This window comes from Chelon labrosus (assembly GCF_963514085.1).
Source record: "Chelon labrosus genome assembly, chromosome: 22".
Taxonomy (NCBI): domain Eukaryota; kingdom Metazoa; phylum Chordata; class Actinopteri; order Mugiliformes; family Mugilidae; genus Chelon; species Chelon labrosus.
Genome location: NC_140355.1, coordinates 20,823,816 through 20,841,931, shown reverse-complemented (window position 1 = coordinate 20,841,931; position 18,116 = coordinate 20,823,816). Strand labels below are relative to the sequence as shown.

The following is an 18,116-nucleotide window of genomic DNA, read 5'->3' as shown; positions in this document are numbered from 1 at the left end:
ATGATGCATACATAAAACGATGGCTCACAGGAGACAGATTATATGATCAGAGGAGCGTAGACAATCAGTGTCATGTGTAAATAGTTCCAGGTGGCGCAGCGAGTAGGAAATTAAATAAGTTGACCAGTTATCTACTGCATAGACTGTATATAAATATGGACAACACATCCCCACTTCCTCGCATTAGCCAAACTAACACTATTTTCCAGAGGATATGGGCGACGCCATCTTGTGACTTTGGAGCCAGAGTCTGTGCAGTATGATCCGAGAGTGGAGCCAAGCGGAACCCGCGATATCGATGCCCCGCCCACACTTTACTTCCTCCAGACTCGCTCGTGTTTTCGTTTAATTAATACTGCGCTCTGCTCTACTTCCACCAGTGACAAGGAATGTTGGATTATACACTGTACTTAAAACTCTCATGGTCCTACAGGGACCGCTTTACGGAGCAGTTTGCATGGCAACTGGTAGTCGCCATTATGTCACATCCTGTTTCTATAGCGTCAAATAAATAACTAAAGTGAAACTTATCCAAAAATATTGACACTTGAACATGCATCAACATTATATTAACTACCTAAAATGACAGAAACTATCCTTGATGTGTATCTTAGTGTTTTAGTTCGGCCCAAGTCCCATCCACTAACCAACAGCACAAGGTGTTGACCTGGCCTCCAAATTCACTAGATCCAAAAGTTTCCAAAGTTTAAATTGCTCTCAGCCGTTACTCCGAAGTAGAACACAAAATTCCTGACTGACCGTGAAAACCTCTTGAAAACGGATCCTGATCTAATCAGAGTCAAACTGTCTATTTGCATTAGTATTTTAAGTAACCGTTATTTCTAATAAACGTTGAGGATATGTAAAGCAGATGAGGTGAGACAAGCTGAGCATTTGGAGCAAACTCCACCTTTGCAAAGCGACTCAGCAGGTGTTGATGTAATTAATGCACGAGCAACGTGCTTCTCTCCCGGGGGTCTTCTCCGCCCACCTTCCTCTCCTCCAACCATTGTCTGCCTCCCTCCCTGCTGCAGCCTACCTGTCAATCACGCTCGGTCCTCCGGGATCTATCTATCCGTTGAAGCTCTTACTTAACGTCCTGAATGTTGTCACTGAGGAAATTAACGCTGGATTCTGCTGCAGCCAGCCAACCAGCCTGGCTGCCTGGCTGCCTGCGCTCTCATCCATGCCAGGAGGCAGCTCGGAGGCGAGGAGAGAAAACGGAGCAGAAAGGTGTCAAGAGAGAATTACACTTACACATAAGAGCTAATTACTACAGAGGATGAGCGGCGCGCGCGGAGACGGCTGAAGACAACTGAAGAGTTGGCTGAAACGATCCCTGTGGGTGCAGAGAAGAGCTGCACTGTGGACCGTTAAAAATAAAAATAAAAAAGAGCATACACACTGTCTGCTCTTTGCTTAAGAAATAGATTAACACACTTCTGTTTAGTTGGACTACAGTAGAGTTTAATCAAGATTTACTCAAACCCTACAGTCACGATTGTTCTGTCTTGGAGTTTCAGTTTTGGACTTTTATTCAGTTTGGGTCGTCGATCTTGAAAAGATCCTTGCCCCTTGTGTTTTCCTCTGCTTGCACATGTCCTTCATTTGAGTCCTTACCCTTTCTTGCAAACATATAACCCCTTACCACAGCCGGACGTCCACCTCCCCAGAAGTGTAGCTTCACGTTGAGGTTGTGATTTGGTCCAAAATGCATGTCTCCATCCTCCTCCTCCTCCTCCTCCTCCTCCCCTCAAGACATCTTCTCTATCTTCCTTGTTGCAGTGATTTCATTAAAAGCATTATCTCCAACCTTCAGCGTGATCCGCTCAGTTCCAGTCGCCGCACAGAAGTCGGGTCGTAACCTCCATTACTGTTAATGGCGGGCGACCTCTGACCTTTCGTCACACGTCTTCTCGGTCGATTATCCGAGCTTCTTCTGTCCGGCCGACCTCGTCCCGAGCCTTGAGATGGGGCTCCTCGAGCGCAGATGAGGCTTTCTTCATGAGTTGCCGCAGTCTTGCAGTCCCTCACCAGTCCTCTCTGCTTCTGTGGAGACGTCTCGTTCCTCAGGCGGTCCTCAAGCTGTCTACCTGTGCGGCGTCTTGATGTTGCATTTTTCAGTTTTGCTCTTCGTGCATTATTTTTTTCTTAGCGCAATAATACGGTGGTGATGGTGCGTGATGTTCTGAGCGATGCCGAGACAGCAGTCTGGATGTCTGCCCTGCAGACACTGATGGAGGATTGAAGTTACTGCTGTGCAGCAAAGCCTACGTAGACACTGTTGTTAGGGATGCCCTCTAGTCCGAGGTTTTAAGATGCAGTTGTTGATGCTGTAAATTCTGTAATCTGCAAAGATCTGCGTGGTCGTCCAGGATGAGCATGCAGCAGAAATTTGTGACGGTTCACACTACATGTGCATGTGAAAAAGAATCTGGATACGTGTTTCCTGCACCTGTATTCCACATCTTTGGACATATTATTTTTAAATTCTTTGGTTGGACATTAGTTGTTTGTCCGGTTTCCTGCATGAGGGAGACACTGCTTTCGTCTGACCACTTGCTAATTTCCATAAAAGCCCTTAAGGTCTGACCTGAGTTTGAACCCAGCAGGAAATCGCAAATCCAATCTCGGGGAAATATTCATTCAGCGTCTCAGCTGCCCCATCAACACCACCGGCGCCCTCCCCCTTTATTACAGATACAAACCCAGTGTGAGGGGAGCCATAAAACAAATGAGCTGCTGTTTCCAGATAGCATCTCCTTCTTCGCTACACGCGTTCAGATTCGGCTACACAAATCAGGAGATGTCGCCACTTTGTGCAGGACGCAGCAGTTTCTGATATTCGGTTTGATACTCGTGAGCGCGCCGTGGCTCGGCTTCATATCCTGACGCCTGTGGGAGAGCTTTCTCTTACGGCAGCCGCGCCTGGATCCCGTGGCTGTCACCTGTAATGAATCACCAGCTCTCAGCGTCATGTCTGCGCAGCTCGATAAGACCCCTCCACTTTCGGCGTATCTGTCCCATCGCCACAAACAAGGCTCCCTTTCCTCTGCCAGCGTTCTTTTCTGTTGCTCAAGCGGACGCGTCTCGCCTTTCCACGTGCATTAGCATTTTTATTAGCACATAGAAAGCGAAGTGGATTATTTACTGGCCTGACAACCCCCTTCCCCCTCACCCCTCCTCGCCGCTACCCCTTCCTTTTATGCTGCACGTTCCTTGAAATAGGAAGAGAAATGATCCCGACTTTCTGCGGATAAGCAGCAGTAAAAGACGAATGGCCGGATTTAAAAGCGGGGCTGCGAGGTCAACTACTGTTCCGTTTTCCTCAATGTCACTTCAAGAAACATCCCTTACCAGACTATCTAGTCTATACTCAGAAAATTACAAGTATGTGCTTCAGAGCGGTGACAACAGATGAATTAAATGCAATCAGCAATGCAAACTGAAGCCTCATTGTTGCATGTGCACAGTGAGCAGTCTGACAGCAGCTGCTGCAACTTAATCCGCTTTATCATGTAATGTGGCAACGCAGTGTTTGTTATCTGATGCTGATCCTGCCTGCCGTGGGCCGTGGAGTCTATCTAAGCCCAGACGTATTGATTATAATTAGAGGGAACTGAATCCTAAACCTTCGACGCAGCCAAAACATAGCGTTGATCTACAGTGAAGTGGACTGGACCCTCGGCCCGTAGTGTTGCAAGCGCTCCCGCGCCAAGTCCAACCGATCGATCCCTGTCGTTCTATTTATACGGATGTAGATTTTATGTGGCCTCTCAGTGCTCCGTCGATAAACTGGAAATAACAGAACCAGCCACTCCACCGGACGCACCACTTAAGGCGTGAGCTGATTTCTAAATAGAACAACGAATTGATCAGCGAATTGATGCCAGGCACTTTGGTTTCTCCGTCATCTTTTCGCAGATCTTTTTAACTCTACACGATCCTGGTTGTACCTCACGGCTCTCCTACGCTAGCTTCACCAGCTCTTTCCAAATAAGCCCAGCAATAAATATCATAAACTCTGCTGCTGAAGAAAGCGGACCATCAACCAGATATTATTCTGTGGCTAAAAAAAAAAAAACCCACCCTGCTCAGAAGTCATCCATGGACTGTATAAGAAAATTAATGAACTCTCTGGGAGATTACCCATAGTTTCCATAAGTGTTTTGTGGTATCTTTAAGTGTTTCCACCTCGGCAGTGATGGATTCTAATTGGAAAAAGTGGGAAAAGATCTCGAGTGTCAATGGATGATACCTAGAAGGCTGACTTTTTACCTGCATGTCAGCCAAAGGGCCCACACCCTTAATTATGCATGCATGAGTTGGATAAAGATTCTCAAATGTTTATTTCTGCAACTATTTCAGCAACTGCAGCAACTTTTTGCACATTAAGTAACCATGAGTATGTATAAGCATGCATCTGTATAATCAGAATTGCAAAAATCAACTTGCAATCTTGTCTTTTTCTTTGTTGATTGTTTGACTGGACCAGGTGTTATTTCAAAGAGCCGCCAGTGCAAACGTGTTTAGATAGAATTTGGTTATGATATATTATTGCTTGTTAAAATGGGGGAATATTCTCTGAATCACACAGACTGAAGAGTGTTAGCGTTGTTTGATTGTATACTGGTGATTGTGGCACATTCTTTATGAAGGTATTGATGTATACTTGCAGTGCTGCTTAAAAGTTTTTGCTTGGATCAAAGTTTTCTACATTTCAAGTCCTAAAAGTAGACAAAGAGAACCCATTTAAAAGAAAATACCATACTTCTTTAGTTCATATCTGTGAGTTGCAAAAGTAAGTGGACCATTGTTTCCAGTATCGGCTGTGACCTCCTTGTGCAGCAAAAACAGCAATTAAACATTTCCGGTAACTGCTGAACAGTCGTCTACAGCAGCTTGGAGGAATTCTAGCCCAGTCCTCAAGCTTGATTCACATTGTGTTCATCCGTGTGTGTCTGAATTGCTCGTATCAAACTTAAAAGTGTATTTTGGATGATTTATTATGAGATGAGATGAGTGGAACTGGATTTTAATGTTACACTGCGTGACGAAGGAATGCATGAATGAGTACAAACTGATTTCCTCTCATGTGAAAAGTGTTTCATTCACTCAGCAGTTTCACCAACAAACACTTGACTCCAGATGGTCGTGATCATTTCCATCTCTCTCTCTCTCTCTCTAGGTAGCATCGTGTACCTGGGGATGATGTTCGGAGCCTTTTTTTGGGGCGGTCTGTCGGATAAGCTGGGCCGTAAGCAGTGCCTCCTGATATCCATGTCTGTCAACGGCTTCTTCGCCTTCCTTTCCTCCTTCGTCCAAGGCTACAGTATGTTCCTTTTGTGCCGCATGGTGTCTGGCTTCGGGTGAGTTCTCTTAACCTCCTCTTCTCTTCTCGTGCACATGACAAGAGGTGATTGTTACTGCCTGGCATCAGCCCATCCTCGTCCCCTGAGTGTTGGGGAAAAAGAAAAACGATTGCAGTGAATGAACATCTGTGCACTTTAACACTAACATAGTCTGCTTGGCTACACAGATCCTTGATTAATTACAGGTCCTTGCTTCTCGGTGATCTGACATCCCGCTCATAAAGTACATGAGTTCGTAGTTCAAACTATTGTATGGGAAGATATTTACTTCTTTTCCTAGCCTCAACTGTGGATCAAGTCCAAGTAAACTGCAAACAGTTACTGATTGTGCATCATAAAGTCGTACTTCGGACTTGCATACTTGGTAGTTCAGATATGACGAGTTCAATTCTGAAGTACGGACTCTGGAGGACAGGGGGACAGAGGACGGTTATTCTGGAATAGGAACAGCATCGTACTTAATGATGCCCTTAAAATGTTCCCCGTCCACAAAATCTACCTCCTCATGCATCCTTGAATTAAGAAAAAGAAGAAAATGCATACTGGTAAACACTGGTGACACAATTACATGCGGAGTTCCACAGGGTTCACTTCTAGTGCCTCTATAATTCAAGCAGCGTTTGCTCATTCTAGCACCAGAGGTTTTCAAAGTCCGCCACTGATTTCTTGCACTGATTTGAGGCTGTAGGAAAAAGTAATCCAGAAGCAGCAGCATCTCCGTGCTACGTTTTAGGGCTGTGTGTTCGTCCAATCAGTTCTTGCGAGTGAAATGTCTCAGGAACCCGTTTAGGGAATTTCTTCAAATTTCAGGATTTTGGGGTTAAAAGGTCCTCCCTGTAACCTCAGAAAACAAAATGCCTACCAGAATGAACTTAAATTTTATATCCTCAAACAGGCCATTGTGGTTTTAAAGCGGAGATTTTTTTTATTATTATTATTTGTAATATCCCCGTATAGTATAATCCATTACAAACCAGAAGCCTGTGATTGTAGCTCAGTTTGAAAAATAGCTTCTACCTTAATGCTCTAAATTTCTAATTAGTCTTTTAAGCTTTTATTCCATTGTTCAGTCGTCAGTCTGTATGCATTGGTACTGTGTGCAGCTGGGAATAAGTAACACTTCAGTGGAAATGTGGCCTGAAGCAGCAGATCTGATTTTTAAGTGAACGCTGAGTTTTAAGAAGAGAAATACGACCAGGCGTCTCGCCGGTTTCTCTAGATGCTGCTTGTGTCATTAAGCTTTTTCTTACCTCATTAACTTTGCAACCATAAGCTGCCACAACGAACAGGAATAGGAGTAAAAGGGAAATTTGCTTTTTTTATTAAATCACACAGACTGTGCTTCAGTGAACCTCTTCGCAACTTATGCTAAAATAAGAGAAGAAATTAAAGAGATTTCATCGTGAAGCAAAGAAAAATACTTCTAGTCTGATACATCAGAAACAACAGGCCATCTAAAACCAGTTCTATAACCAGGTCTATCAATGGTTTCTTCAGGCGTTCCTCACTGAGGTGTGTTGGACTGTGTAATATTGGCATCTTTGTTAAGAAACAGGAAGAGTGAGCTTGTGCCGACTCCTTCCCTGTCCGCCATGCTTACCTGAATTAGCTCTCAGTGCATGGATGGAGGTAGAAACCAAAATGTCACAGTGAGCTGAGGTTTAATAATTTGTTATACGGCACAGATCTGATCAGGTGGAACATTTGCGATTAGCTAGTGAGCTCAAGAGGGTCCGCTGGCTGAATTATTATTCTATTTTTCCAGTTTGGTCGAGGTAGCAGCCTTCTAGCAGGAGAAACAGTCAAATCTGGCATCTCATTTCATTTGCAGAGGCAGAATCAAGCAGTAATGTAGGTTCAAGCCATACATTGCAGTTCCTCAAATGACCACTAGGGGCTGGCTCCAACTGCGAGTTCATGTCCTGTTAAAATGTCCAACTTTACAGAAGAAATAAACATGTTTACAGCCATGAAACGGGCCCATCCAACCCCGCTCACGCTCCACCTCTTTGGCGGGGAGGAGCCAGGCTTCACCGTTCTTCAGGGGAAGTCTATGGGTGACGTCATGGATGGTTTGTCCATATTTATGCAGTATACGGTCAATGGCAAGATAATGTCTGGCCCCTTCCCTTCAAATGCAATCCCGCCTGGTCTTGACCCTGCAAGGACAATCCCAACAGTGACAACAGTGATGAGTGTTTCTTACAAACAACCAAGATGGCTACCAACATGGTCTTTGTCGCTCTGATTGGTTGCACGTCCATCCTTTTGAGTCCGAAGTAATTTTGCAGAATGACTCTGACTAAATCCCGTCTGCTACCAAGCTTTCTGGAAAGATAACCAGGTGCTGGCTGACATTTGTCAGAGAGGAGTCTAAACTTTGAGATGCAAGTGAATGTATTTTGAAAATGTCAAATGTGTTTCTTAGTTCTTGAAAATAAGCCATGGAGCATGAGCAGGAAACATACAAAAACTGTAATTTGCTTTTTGTTTATTTCTTATAATACGTCTTGAAAAACAAACCGTCACAGATGGGCTCCTGCTGACTCTGTTGACACCTCACTGATGGCTCAACCCAGCGCAGCAACTAACCATCACATAAACACTGGGCCTGAGTAATGTGAGGCATTATCAGTGTAATGAAACAACTTATTTAAAAGCCTTAAACTCGGCTTCTGATTCTGTGTAAGAATGTAAGAAGAGGGAAAAGACAGAAGACGAATCAAAAACTCTCATCCTGTGAGCTTCAACGTGGCATCATTTCATTTTCTTTGGACAGTGGTATGGTTTCTCTGGAACTGCTTTATTTCCTCACAAATGAGTTTCTGTAACCTTTCAAATCTGCTTTTGCACATTCACAGGTGTTTATCACTTTATCACCACACGCGTTAATGTCAGACAAACGCCGAGGAGGCGCACGCGGCTAATTACGGCAAAACTGTATTTGCAGGATCGGCGGAGCGGTGCCGATAGTGTTCTCGTACTTTGCGGAGGTGCTGGCTCGAGAGAAGAGGGGAGAGCATCTGAGCTGGCTGTGCATGTTCTGGATGATCGGAGGAATTTACGCCTCGGCCATGGCCTGGGCCATCATCCCACACTATGGTGAGTGAGAGCCCAGAGCAACAGCAACACTTCCAATGCCACAGCCAAACAGTCATTTGAGTTATCAGTGTTTAGAGTGTGACAGTGATCTGGTTTTGAATTCTGGAGACTCAGTCCTTGAATTAAGGTACCTTAAACGTATATAGAGCAAATTTAGAAAGTGCTTTATTAAGACCGACGACTAAAAGTCTATAGTGTAAAAGCTCATTGAATAACAATTACTTTTAGGGACAGATTTAAAAGAGGACATCCACAGAGGCCAGAACAGCAGATGCCTAATCATTTTTACAACTGTTGAGAAGAGAAATAAGACCCAGAGGATCTCAGTCATGCATAGAAGCAGAGGTTGCACCGTCCTAAAGTGGCTCAGACTATATCGCCTCTCACAGCATATTCAAAGCAGCATCAGATCAGAGACTAACGTCATCTGCAGATCTGGTGGAGTTATAGAAAGTCTAAGAAAACAACTCCGACAATGTTAAAAGCACTAGATCGACACACGAAGGGGGAAAAGCATCAAAGACGAGTTTTATCGTCCTGACTAATCCCAGTTTATTTACGAGCCAGATACCAGCAGCTAAGCCACTCTGCTGCATGCATTATGTAATCCTAAATCACTGGAGTACCCCTGTAAAAGCACGTTTTGCTCCCCTGCTGACACCAAAATAAAGTGCGTTACGACAATCAGGTGTGGAGGAGATAAAAGCACGGATGACCTCCGGATCAGCCAACGAGAGGAGCGGCCCGGTTACAAGCCTCGGCTGAATGAAGCAACGCTGCACCAGCAGCTGTAGCTAACGATCAGAATAAAAATGTCTCATGTGAAACGTCAGGTGGGGTGACCTTAACCCCACTGAGAATCTTTGGGATGTGCCGGAGGAGGCTTTGTGCAGTGGTCAGACTCTCCCATCATCAATACAAGATCTGGGTGAAAAATTAATGCAACACTGGATGGAAATAAATCTGGTGACATTGCAGAAGCTTAAAGGCGGTCCAACGAAATATTAGAGTGTGGGATGTTTTATTTTTTTGGCATATATTGCACAATACCAGAGTCAAGTATTCATCAGAAATTGCACCGTGGATCCCACAGTCCAGAAAGAGCAGCTCAGCAGATGATCCAAATGCAAGAAATGACAGATGCTTTTTTTTGTTTGTTTTTTGTCATGGTTGTATAAATACAGACAGAAAGCTAAATTGCATTGTGTAAAGTAAAAGAGCCGCGTCTGCTTTCAGCTCCGACGGTGCATACAGGCTCCAAAGTGAAGGAAGTTTCCAGCTGTCACTCTCATCACGAATGTTTGAACGCTACTGTAAATAGGAAACGGCACCGAAGTTTGACTCGGCTGCAGCGTTCTGCTCTCAGTCCTGCCCCCCCTCACCTCCCGCGCCATCGAGAAAGCATCGCAACATGATGCATAACACGCTGGGAGCGTTGCAAATAATTCCCCATACGTGGGGCTTAATTTAGAGATGAAGTCCCTGCAGGGGCGCACACAAACACATGGCAGGTGGCGGTGTAGGTGGAGGCTCCGACAGCAGCAGCGGCAGCAGACGAAGCATATGTCAGCCTACGATTTTAAACTCACTGCAGAATCAGACACAAAGAGGTGAATGTTTATCTAAAAGCATTGTTTTTTTTTAAATTTATTTTAAGCTATAACCTCACATGACCTCAGTAAAGCCATAAAAGGTTGGCTCATATATAACAAATCTCAGCGAGGGAGAGAGAAGGGGGATAACGGAAGAGGAGGAGGAAGAGGAGGAGGTGTGTGTCGGAGGATAAGGACGAAACGAGCGAAATGAAATCAATCTGGTGCAGAGGGTCTGGGGACAAGAAAAGAGGAGCAGAGACGGAGATTAGGAGGACAAGGGAGGGTGGAAGAGGTGGAGAGTGCACTTGATTTATGTGGCCTGTGTCGGGGATAATGGAAAGGTGAAGGGATACAGTAAGAGAGAGAGAGGAAACAAAGAAAAGGCTTTAAAGGAGCAAAGATTCATGAAGATGGGCTTTGTTTTCCATTCTCACCACCAGCTAATGAAGTTTGCTCTTACACCGTGTTCTCCAGGACGGAGTGTGACTCTATAATGTGTCGATTAAGCAGCGATACCAAGAGGAGTTCATTTCTAGAAGGAAGTCACAACAACAACTTGTCTACAACATTAAAAGGAAACTACATGCTTATAATATTTTATTTAATTTAATAATATACTATTAGTTCATTAATTATTAATTATCAAGGTTCAAGCTACTTTAAACTACTTTCATGTGGTTCCCAAACTGTGGTTCTAGACCCTTTAAAGGGTCACCAGGTTTTAAAACAAAGGCCGAGTGGTTTACTGCTAATAATGACCAGATAAATGTCTTCTTTGATTGATATTATAATATTATTAGATTAACTGTGATTCATTAAGGTTCAAGATAGTTTAAACTACTTGAACTGTGGTTCCAGCCCCTTTTAAATGGTCGCCAGGTTTTAAAACAAAGGCCGGGGGGTTTACTGCTAAATACAACCAGAAAAAAATCGTATGTAATCAATATTATAATATTGTTAGGTTAATTATGAATCGTCAAGGTTCAAGCTACTTTAAACTACTTTAACGTGGTTCCCAAGCTGTGGTTCTAGACCCTTTAAAGGGTCGCCATGCTTTAAAACAAAGGCCGAGGGGTTTACTGCTAAATATGACGGCATAAATGTCTTCTTTGATTGATATTAGAATATTCAGTTTTTTTTTATTTTTTTTATTAATTTAATTAAAAATATTTTTTTAATTTAAAAAACTTAATAATTTAATTTTATTTAACTTCTTATACCTGTCTTGACTACTGCATAAGCATCAACATTAAAATTCAAATGTGTGCAGAAGCTCCCAGGTAGATAAGTGTTAACTGCGCCCTTCCGTCCATCTCCAAGCTCTGCAGCGGTCGTCGCAAACTTTATTTGCGTGAGTGAACGCGTGAGTCCCGGCAGAGGCTCATAATCGAGGTCAATTGATTAGATGCCAGTGTTTTAACACGTTTTTTTTCTCCAAGATGCAGTGGTGTGTGGGTAATTGGTTCCGCCGCAGTGCTCTTTGCATCGACTGGTGGACAAAGGCCAGAAAGCCTGGTGTGTGTGTGTGTGTGTGTGTGTGTCTTATTTTTGTCCTTTTTTAAGGTGTTAAGTATGTGATACAGTACATTTATAAAACAACCGATCCCTGCAGCCAGCAATGACCAGATATATACGTGTGTACAGTACGTTATAGTTCGTGCAGGTTTTTTTTTTTAGTATCTTTTCTGTATGTGTGTACATGCACATACCCCTGCTTTGAAATATGTGTCATAGCACTGAACAATGGCCAAGGACAGTGTGTGTGTGTGTGTGTTTGTGTATGTGTGTGTGTTAGCAGTGCTCACTTACTGTAGAGTAGGGACATAAATCTTGCTGAGTATCTGAATCAGTCAGCCATTCCCTCCAGTCCATTATAGCTATAATCCCCCCTAATGAGGTTTGTACTGGTGCAGGCTGGAGGAGCCCCACAGGCCGCACACACACACACACACACACCGATGCTCACACACTTCCCTGATACTGATTCATTGATACAAACTTGGACAAAAATCAGGCAACATACACCAATCGGACGTAACATTATGACCACCTTCCTAATATTGTGCAGGTCTCCCTTGTGGTGTCTCATCAGAGAATGGACATGGGCCTTCTGAGGGTGTCCTGTGGTGTCTGGCAACAGAATGTTATTAGTGGGGGGGTCTTTGAGGGGAGGGGCCTCTGTGGATCATCCCACAGATACTTGATCAGTTTAGGATCTAGTGAATTTGGAGGCCAGGTCAACACCTTGTGCTGTTCTTCATGTTTTTTTGAGTTGTTCCTAAAGCGTTCTTGTGCCTGCGTCAGGCTGTTCTACTGTTCTTCATGTGCTTTTTGGTTCAAGTGCATCGCTAAATTTAATGAAAAATTTAAATGTGGGTCACGTCCTCCAGCAGACCTGGAGGCCAGAGACTCCACCTCCTCCCCAAATCTAACAAACATGCCTCACGGGAACAAAACTAATGAGGCGTTGAGGCTCATCCCGCCAGCTTGTAAAGCAAAGAATTCAATTCTATACCAAAGACGTCACCTTAAATTTCCTTTAATGCTTAAATCCGAGTGATAAATTGGTGTAAACAACTTTTGTGAGAGATGTTGGAAAACTGGTATGCAGTGTGGAATGCTTATTTTTAATATATCCGTGCACATTTCTGCATATATTTCTGCTGACGTATAAATAATCTGTTATGATCAGTGGTTTTAAATGCATCCAGCTCTGGAAATGAATTAAACACAGAAGTTTCTGTGAGATTTCATTATTCCTGTTGAGCTTTTTATTTGGTGTGACTCAAGTAGAGTTCAGAGCATAGACTGTATAAAGATGGACAGCGGAACTGCTTCTCAAAAGTGAAGCCAAAGCAAGTAGAGCTCCCCCTGGTGGCTGGATGCAGTATGGGTCATAAGCTCCGCCCCCTCCTTGTTAGTGGATGGGTCTTGGGCCAAACTAAAACACTAAGATACATGTCAAATATATATTTTTTTTCAAGGATGGTTTGTGTCATTTTAGGTAGTTAATATAATGTTGATGCATGTTCAAATGTACATTTTTTTGTATAAGTTTCGTTTTAGTGAGTTATTTGACGCTATGGAAACAGGATGTGACATAATGTTGACTACAAGTTGCCATGCCAACTGCTCCGTAAAGATATCCCGTGCACCGTGAAAGCTTTAAAAAATTAAAATAAATAAATAACAGCCAACATTTCCTTGTAGCTGGTGGAGGTACAGCAGAGCGTAGTATTAATTAAACAAAAACACGAGTGTATCTGGAGGAAGTGTGGGCGGAGCATCGATATCACGGCTCCGAACGGCTCAACTCTTGAACTATACTGATCAGACTCTGGCTCCAAAATCGAAGATGGCACCGCCTGTACCCCTGGGAAAATGGCATCAGTTTGGACCAATGCAAGGAAGTGGTGACGCGTAGTCCATATTTATATACAGTCTATATAAATCTAAAAATGATGTTTGCTTGACTTTTGTGCAAAAGCTGCAACTAAAACATTTCACTGCAACATCGTCCTTTATCTTCTCATTCATAATGCATCCCATCTTGGAGTTTCTCTAACATTTAGATTTAGATTTACAGTTCTATAATAATCTTTCAAACTGTGCACGAAGCAGCCTAGTGACACCCAGACAGCTACGTGAATGTGGATAAATAAATCTAACGACACTTCAGGAGTCACCTGCAGCAACGCCTTTATAAATAACCATCAACAACAACGCCTCCTGTAAAAAAGTTCATGTTTACTCAACAACACCTCTCGCTTAAAGAAAAATGATCTAATTCTGGCTGCTATTAATAAAAGGTGAGAAATGTATAGGAGGAAAATGTGAGAAAGGCTTTTAACACTGTGTTTCTACACATGCAAAGAGCGTGCAGTCGACCTGTAGGTTAATTATTTTCTTCAGATTGTTGCAGAGAAACTCAACATGCATGAGTACAAGAAACTGACGGATAAAACCTACAGACTTGAGTGAAAGAAAAGTAAATGAAACAGATGGAAATGACTTTTTTTTTTAATGTCTTTCTGTGATTTGTGACGGTTCTGTGCGACTGCTTCTCTGCGCAGGCTGGAGTTTCAGCATGGGATCGGCCTACCAGTTCCACAGCTGGCGGGTGTTCGTGGTGGTGTGCGCGCTGCCGTGCGTCTCCGCGGTGGTGGCTCTCACTTTTATGCCCGAGAGCCCCCGATTCTTCCTGGAGGTAAAAAAGAGAGAGAGACCGAGTGAGCTGTGATACCGTCTCATGTCTCGGAGGACAGAGGCAGTTGGACGTTTCTAATTCTAAACTAATCTCACGAAAAGAGGGAAACAGTGATTCATGCTAATGAATAGTCTGTGCATCCATGTCTGAGCCATAAATCTGCTGTTCACACGCTATTAAAAACACATCAGTGAGCCGCAACATTCATATGGATAACATGTTTATTCATTAAGAAGAAGGAAGCCTCTTATAGATAATCACAAAACTTGTCCTTTAATGACAAGAGAAAGTCAGACCCTTTGGGAAATATATTTTCTGATGCAAGTGCATTTGTAGTATTGCTATTTAAAGACGACAGATGCATCACCAAACATATATTTTCTTGTTTTAGGTGAGAAAATAATTTCAGGAACATGTTATTTACACTTTCTGACCATGCTATCATCTCTTATGTACACCACTAATGAATATCTACTAATCAAACTATTAAAAACACATCAGTGAGCGGCAACATTGACGCCTACAACACGTTTCTTCATTAGAAAGAAAGAAACCTCTTATAGAAAATCACCAACCTTATCCTTTTAATTTGTGAAATATATTTCTGATGCAAGTGCGTTTTTGGTAGTGCTGTATGACGGTGATAAATGCATCACTGAACATTTGTTTTCTTGTTTTAAGTAAGAAAATAATTTAACAAACTTTCTGACAATACTGTTGTCTCTTATATACAATGCTAACAATAAAAAACAATTAAAAACACATTTTCTAACTGATAGCTTTGGAAGAATAAAGATGGAACACATCGAGGAAAGGTTAACTGAGGAGGTTCGGAGATACAAACATTTGTACGACTCATTTTTGGCGAAATTTCGGCAAAAGTTTCAGTCGCCATTGTTGAAAGTGAAGCAGGAAGTAGAAACAAAAATTAACCAGACTGGCAAAAAAGACACAGCGCCGACTAGTGTTTGGGTGGAGTTGTTACAGAGAGAGCCAGACTGACGAGTAGAAATGACTCGCACCAACGTAGGCTACGTACGTAGGTTACACCGTCTATGTCCTGCAGTACTCTAAATGAGCCTTAACCCTCAGATCCAAACAACAGAAAACTGGATAAACCCAAAAAGCAGGTATCTAGAAATGCTCCAAAGGAGAAAGTCCATGAGGCGGGGAAGCAGTGCGACAGCTTGATAGTTGCCAAGTAACTCCAGTATTTGAAGTGATTCAGATGAGGGCGTGGGGATCAGGTGCGTCTGCAGTCGGACAGCCACCAGGCGGTTTATACTTCTGCGTTAAGTTGATGCAGAGGCTACGGTGACAACGCAGACACCTACGCAGAGCCTACACATACCCTAGCGCCGTAGCCTGACACACACCTCCCCAGAAATGTAACTACGTGCCACGGTGATTGGTCCGCTTGGTAGCAACGTGCTTCCACTTTAGTATTTCCAGCTGCTTCTCCATCTCCGCAATTTTCTAATTTAGTGTTTTGATTCAATAAAGATGGAACATATTGAGGAAAAGGTTAACTGAGGAGGTTCGGAGACACAAACATTTGTACGACTAATCTTCGGCAAAATTTCAGCGGAAGTTTCATTCGCCATTGTTGAAAGTGAAGCAGGAAGTAGAAACAAAAATTAACCCAGATGGCAAAAAAGACACAGCGCCAACTAGTGTTTGGGTGGAGTTGTTGCAGAGTGAGCCAGACTGACGAGGGCACAAGTATAAACTACTCGCACCAACGTAGGCTACGTACGTAGGTTACGTATGTCCTGCAGAGGCATAAACTCTGCTTAATTAGGGAGAAACAGGGACACAGATCAGAGACAACAGTTTTATAACAAAGAAAATCACCAATCTCCTTTATTCACTACCTTTGTTGTTGTTTTTTTAATGCCAGTCTGGTTCCAGTTGTACCAGGAACTCGTGTAAAGAATATACAGTTAACAGGACACCTATCATAGTCCTCCAACCAATCAGACAGTTTATAACAGTTTATACGACATATGCTTCTCAACAAACGCTCTAGTCGCCATTAACTGTTCGTAAATTCTAATGAAACTTTCACTTTTAAGGTATAATTGTCTTTGGCATCCATTACCAATAAATGAACAATATAAATCTGCTAATAATTAAAAAAAATAAATAAAAAGCTTGTGAAAAGCAGAACTTTCTAATAATCCTGTTTTTAAGTTCTGTTCAGATGACTATTATCTGTGCATCCATGAGTGCACTGCAAACAGCTTGTAGCTAATTCTGCATATATTTAATTGTGCTAATTATCTCCAATGCAAATACATCGAGGCTAAAACGGCACACAGCTAACTCACAGTGTTGTAATTCTCAAACTGGGGTCAAATGGGAAGCATAGATAGAGGGCCCTTAAATAGGACCAGGATGACTGTAGCCGTGACGATGACCTGTCGAACTGAACTGTCTCCTAGATGGGCAAACACGACGAGGCCTGGATGGTGCTCAAACACATCCACGACACCAACATGCGCGCCCGCGGGGAGCCCGAGAGAGTCTTCACGGTGAGTACGCTCGGGCCTCCGCGCCTCGCCCCGGTCCCTTTTAGTTCTCTGCTGCAGGTCTGTGACGGCCCGGTGTCTCCCCCCCCACTGCAGGTGAACCGCATCAAAATCCCCAAACAGCTGGACGAGCTGGTGGAGATGCAGAACGAGTCGGCCAACCCGGTGCTCAAGGTCCTCTTCAAGATCAAGAATGAGCTCAGAGGAGTGAGACGCAGCTTTTATTTTTTTGTTAGTCTCGCCGCAGTTCGTTTCAAACTTGCTATGATCTAAATTCATCTCTTTAATCTTTTCTAATAGATCTGGTTGACGTTTATGAGATGCTTCAACTACCCAGTGAGAGACAACACCATAAAACTGGCTGCAGTCTGGTTCACTCTGTCTTTCGGGTGAGACGTCCACTCTTCCCTGTGTTATTCTTGCACGACTCAGTCACGTTAAATGATGCTGCGTGTTGCCCCGGGTGATATCTGGGATACCTGAGTCACCACTTTGCTGTAAAGTTCTTAGCGGTGAGGTGGGTGATCTCCTGATGAGGTCAGATTAGATCGAGTTTCGTGCCAAGTCGTGTCTTTAATGCCTCCGTTTATCTTTTATCACCGCATCTTAATTTTCAGCACTAATTTCTTTATCTTATCTCTTATTGCTTGTGCCCGCAGAAAGGCACCCAAGAGTCTTTTCTTTTTAAGCCGACTCTCCTCTGACGCCATCCTAAGTCTTTTCACAGCCAATTACACCGTGAGCAGATGTGTCATTTCTCTGACCCGTGCACTCCTGAGTTTGATTTTATATATACGGACATTTACAGAGACTCTGCAGACACTCTCACTTCAGACTTTGCGCTGTAATGATCCGACGAGCATCTGCACAGTTGGGAGCCCAATTACAGATCGTTTAAATGTGGAGAAAGCATCATGAAAGCGTCCTGGCTCTGGCCTTTGAAGAAATATGATCTTTATTCCTGCAGTAGCTACAAATATGATTCCTTTTAGATTTGTGAATTGGTGTAAAACCCAGTCTTGGGGCTGATATATCTTAGTTCACACATTTCTTTAGAGTTATTTGTACAATCGGCCGTCTGTGTAACGTCTAAACTGTTTTGTGCAGCAGTTTATTCTCCAGCAGTTTGAAACTTTGAAAATCCGTTTGTAAATCACATGAATACCATTAAAAAACTTCAGATTATTTATATATTTGTGCAGGACTATAATCTAGGAGTTTGCAACAAGGTAAGAGAGAAAAACACCAACAAATACAACACAGCTCAAGATCCCTTTTGGAAACGCTGCGTCCTCCATCGTCCGTCCTG

The 18,116-nt window shown here is 43.1% G+C and overlaps 1 protein-coding gene across 1 annotated transcript in view; it reads left to right on the top strand.

Annotated features, from left to right (window-relative positions):
- Positions 1-18,116, top strand: part of LOC311507707 (synaptic vesicle glycoprotein 2C-like) — a 28,692-nt gene that overhangs the window by 5,169 nt on the left and 5,407 nt on the right. Inside the window, exons 2-7 of the mRNA XM_084572157.1 lie at positions 5,189-5,369; positions 8,323-8,474; positions 14,143-14,276; positions 16,721-16,810; positions 16,904-17,014; positions 17,108-17,196. Of these exons, the coding sequence (XP_084428283.1) occupies positions 5,189-5,369; positions 8,323-8,474; positions 14,143-14,276; positions 16,721-16,810; positions 16,904-17,014; positions 17,108-17,196 (757 nt within the window). The remainder of the gene's footprint in view (positions 1-5,188; positions 5,370-8,322; positions 8,475-14,142; positions 14,277-16,720; positions 16,811-16,903; positions 17,015-17,107; positions 17,197-18,116) is intronic.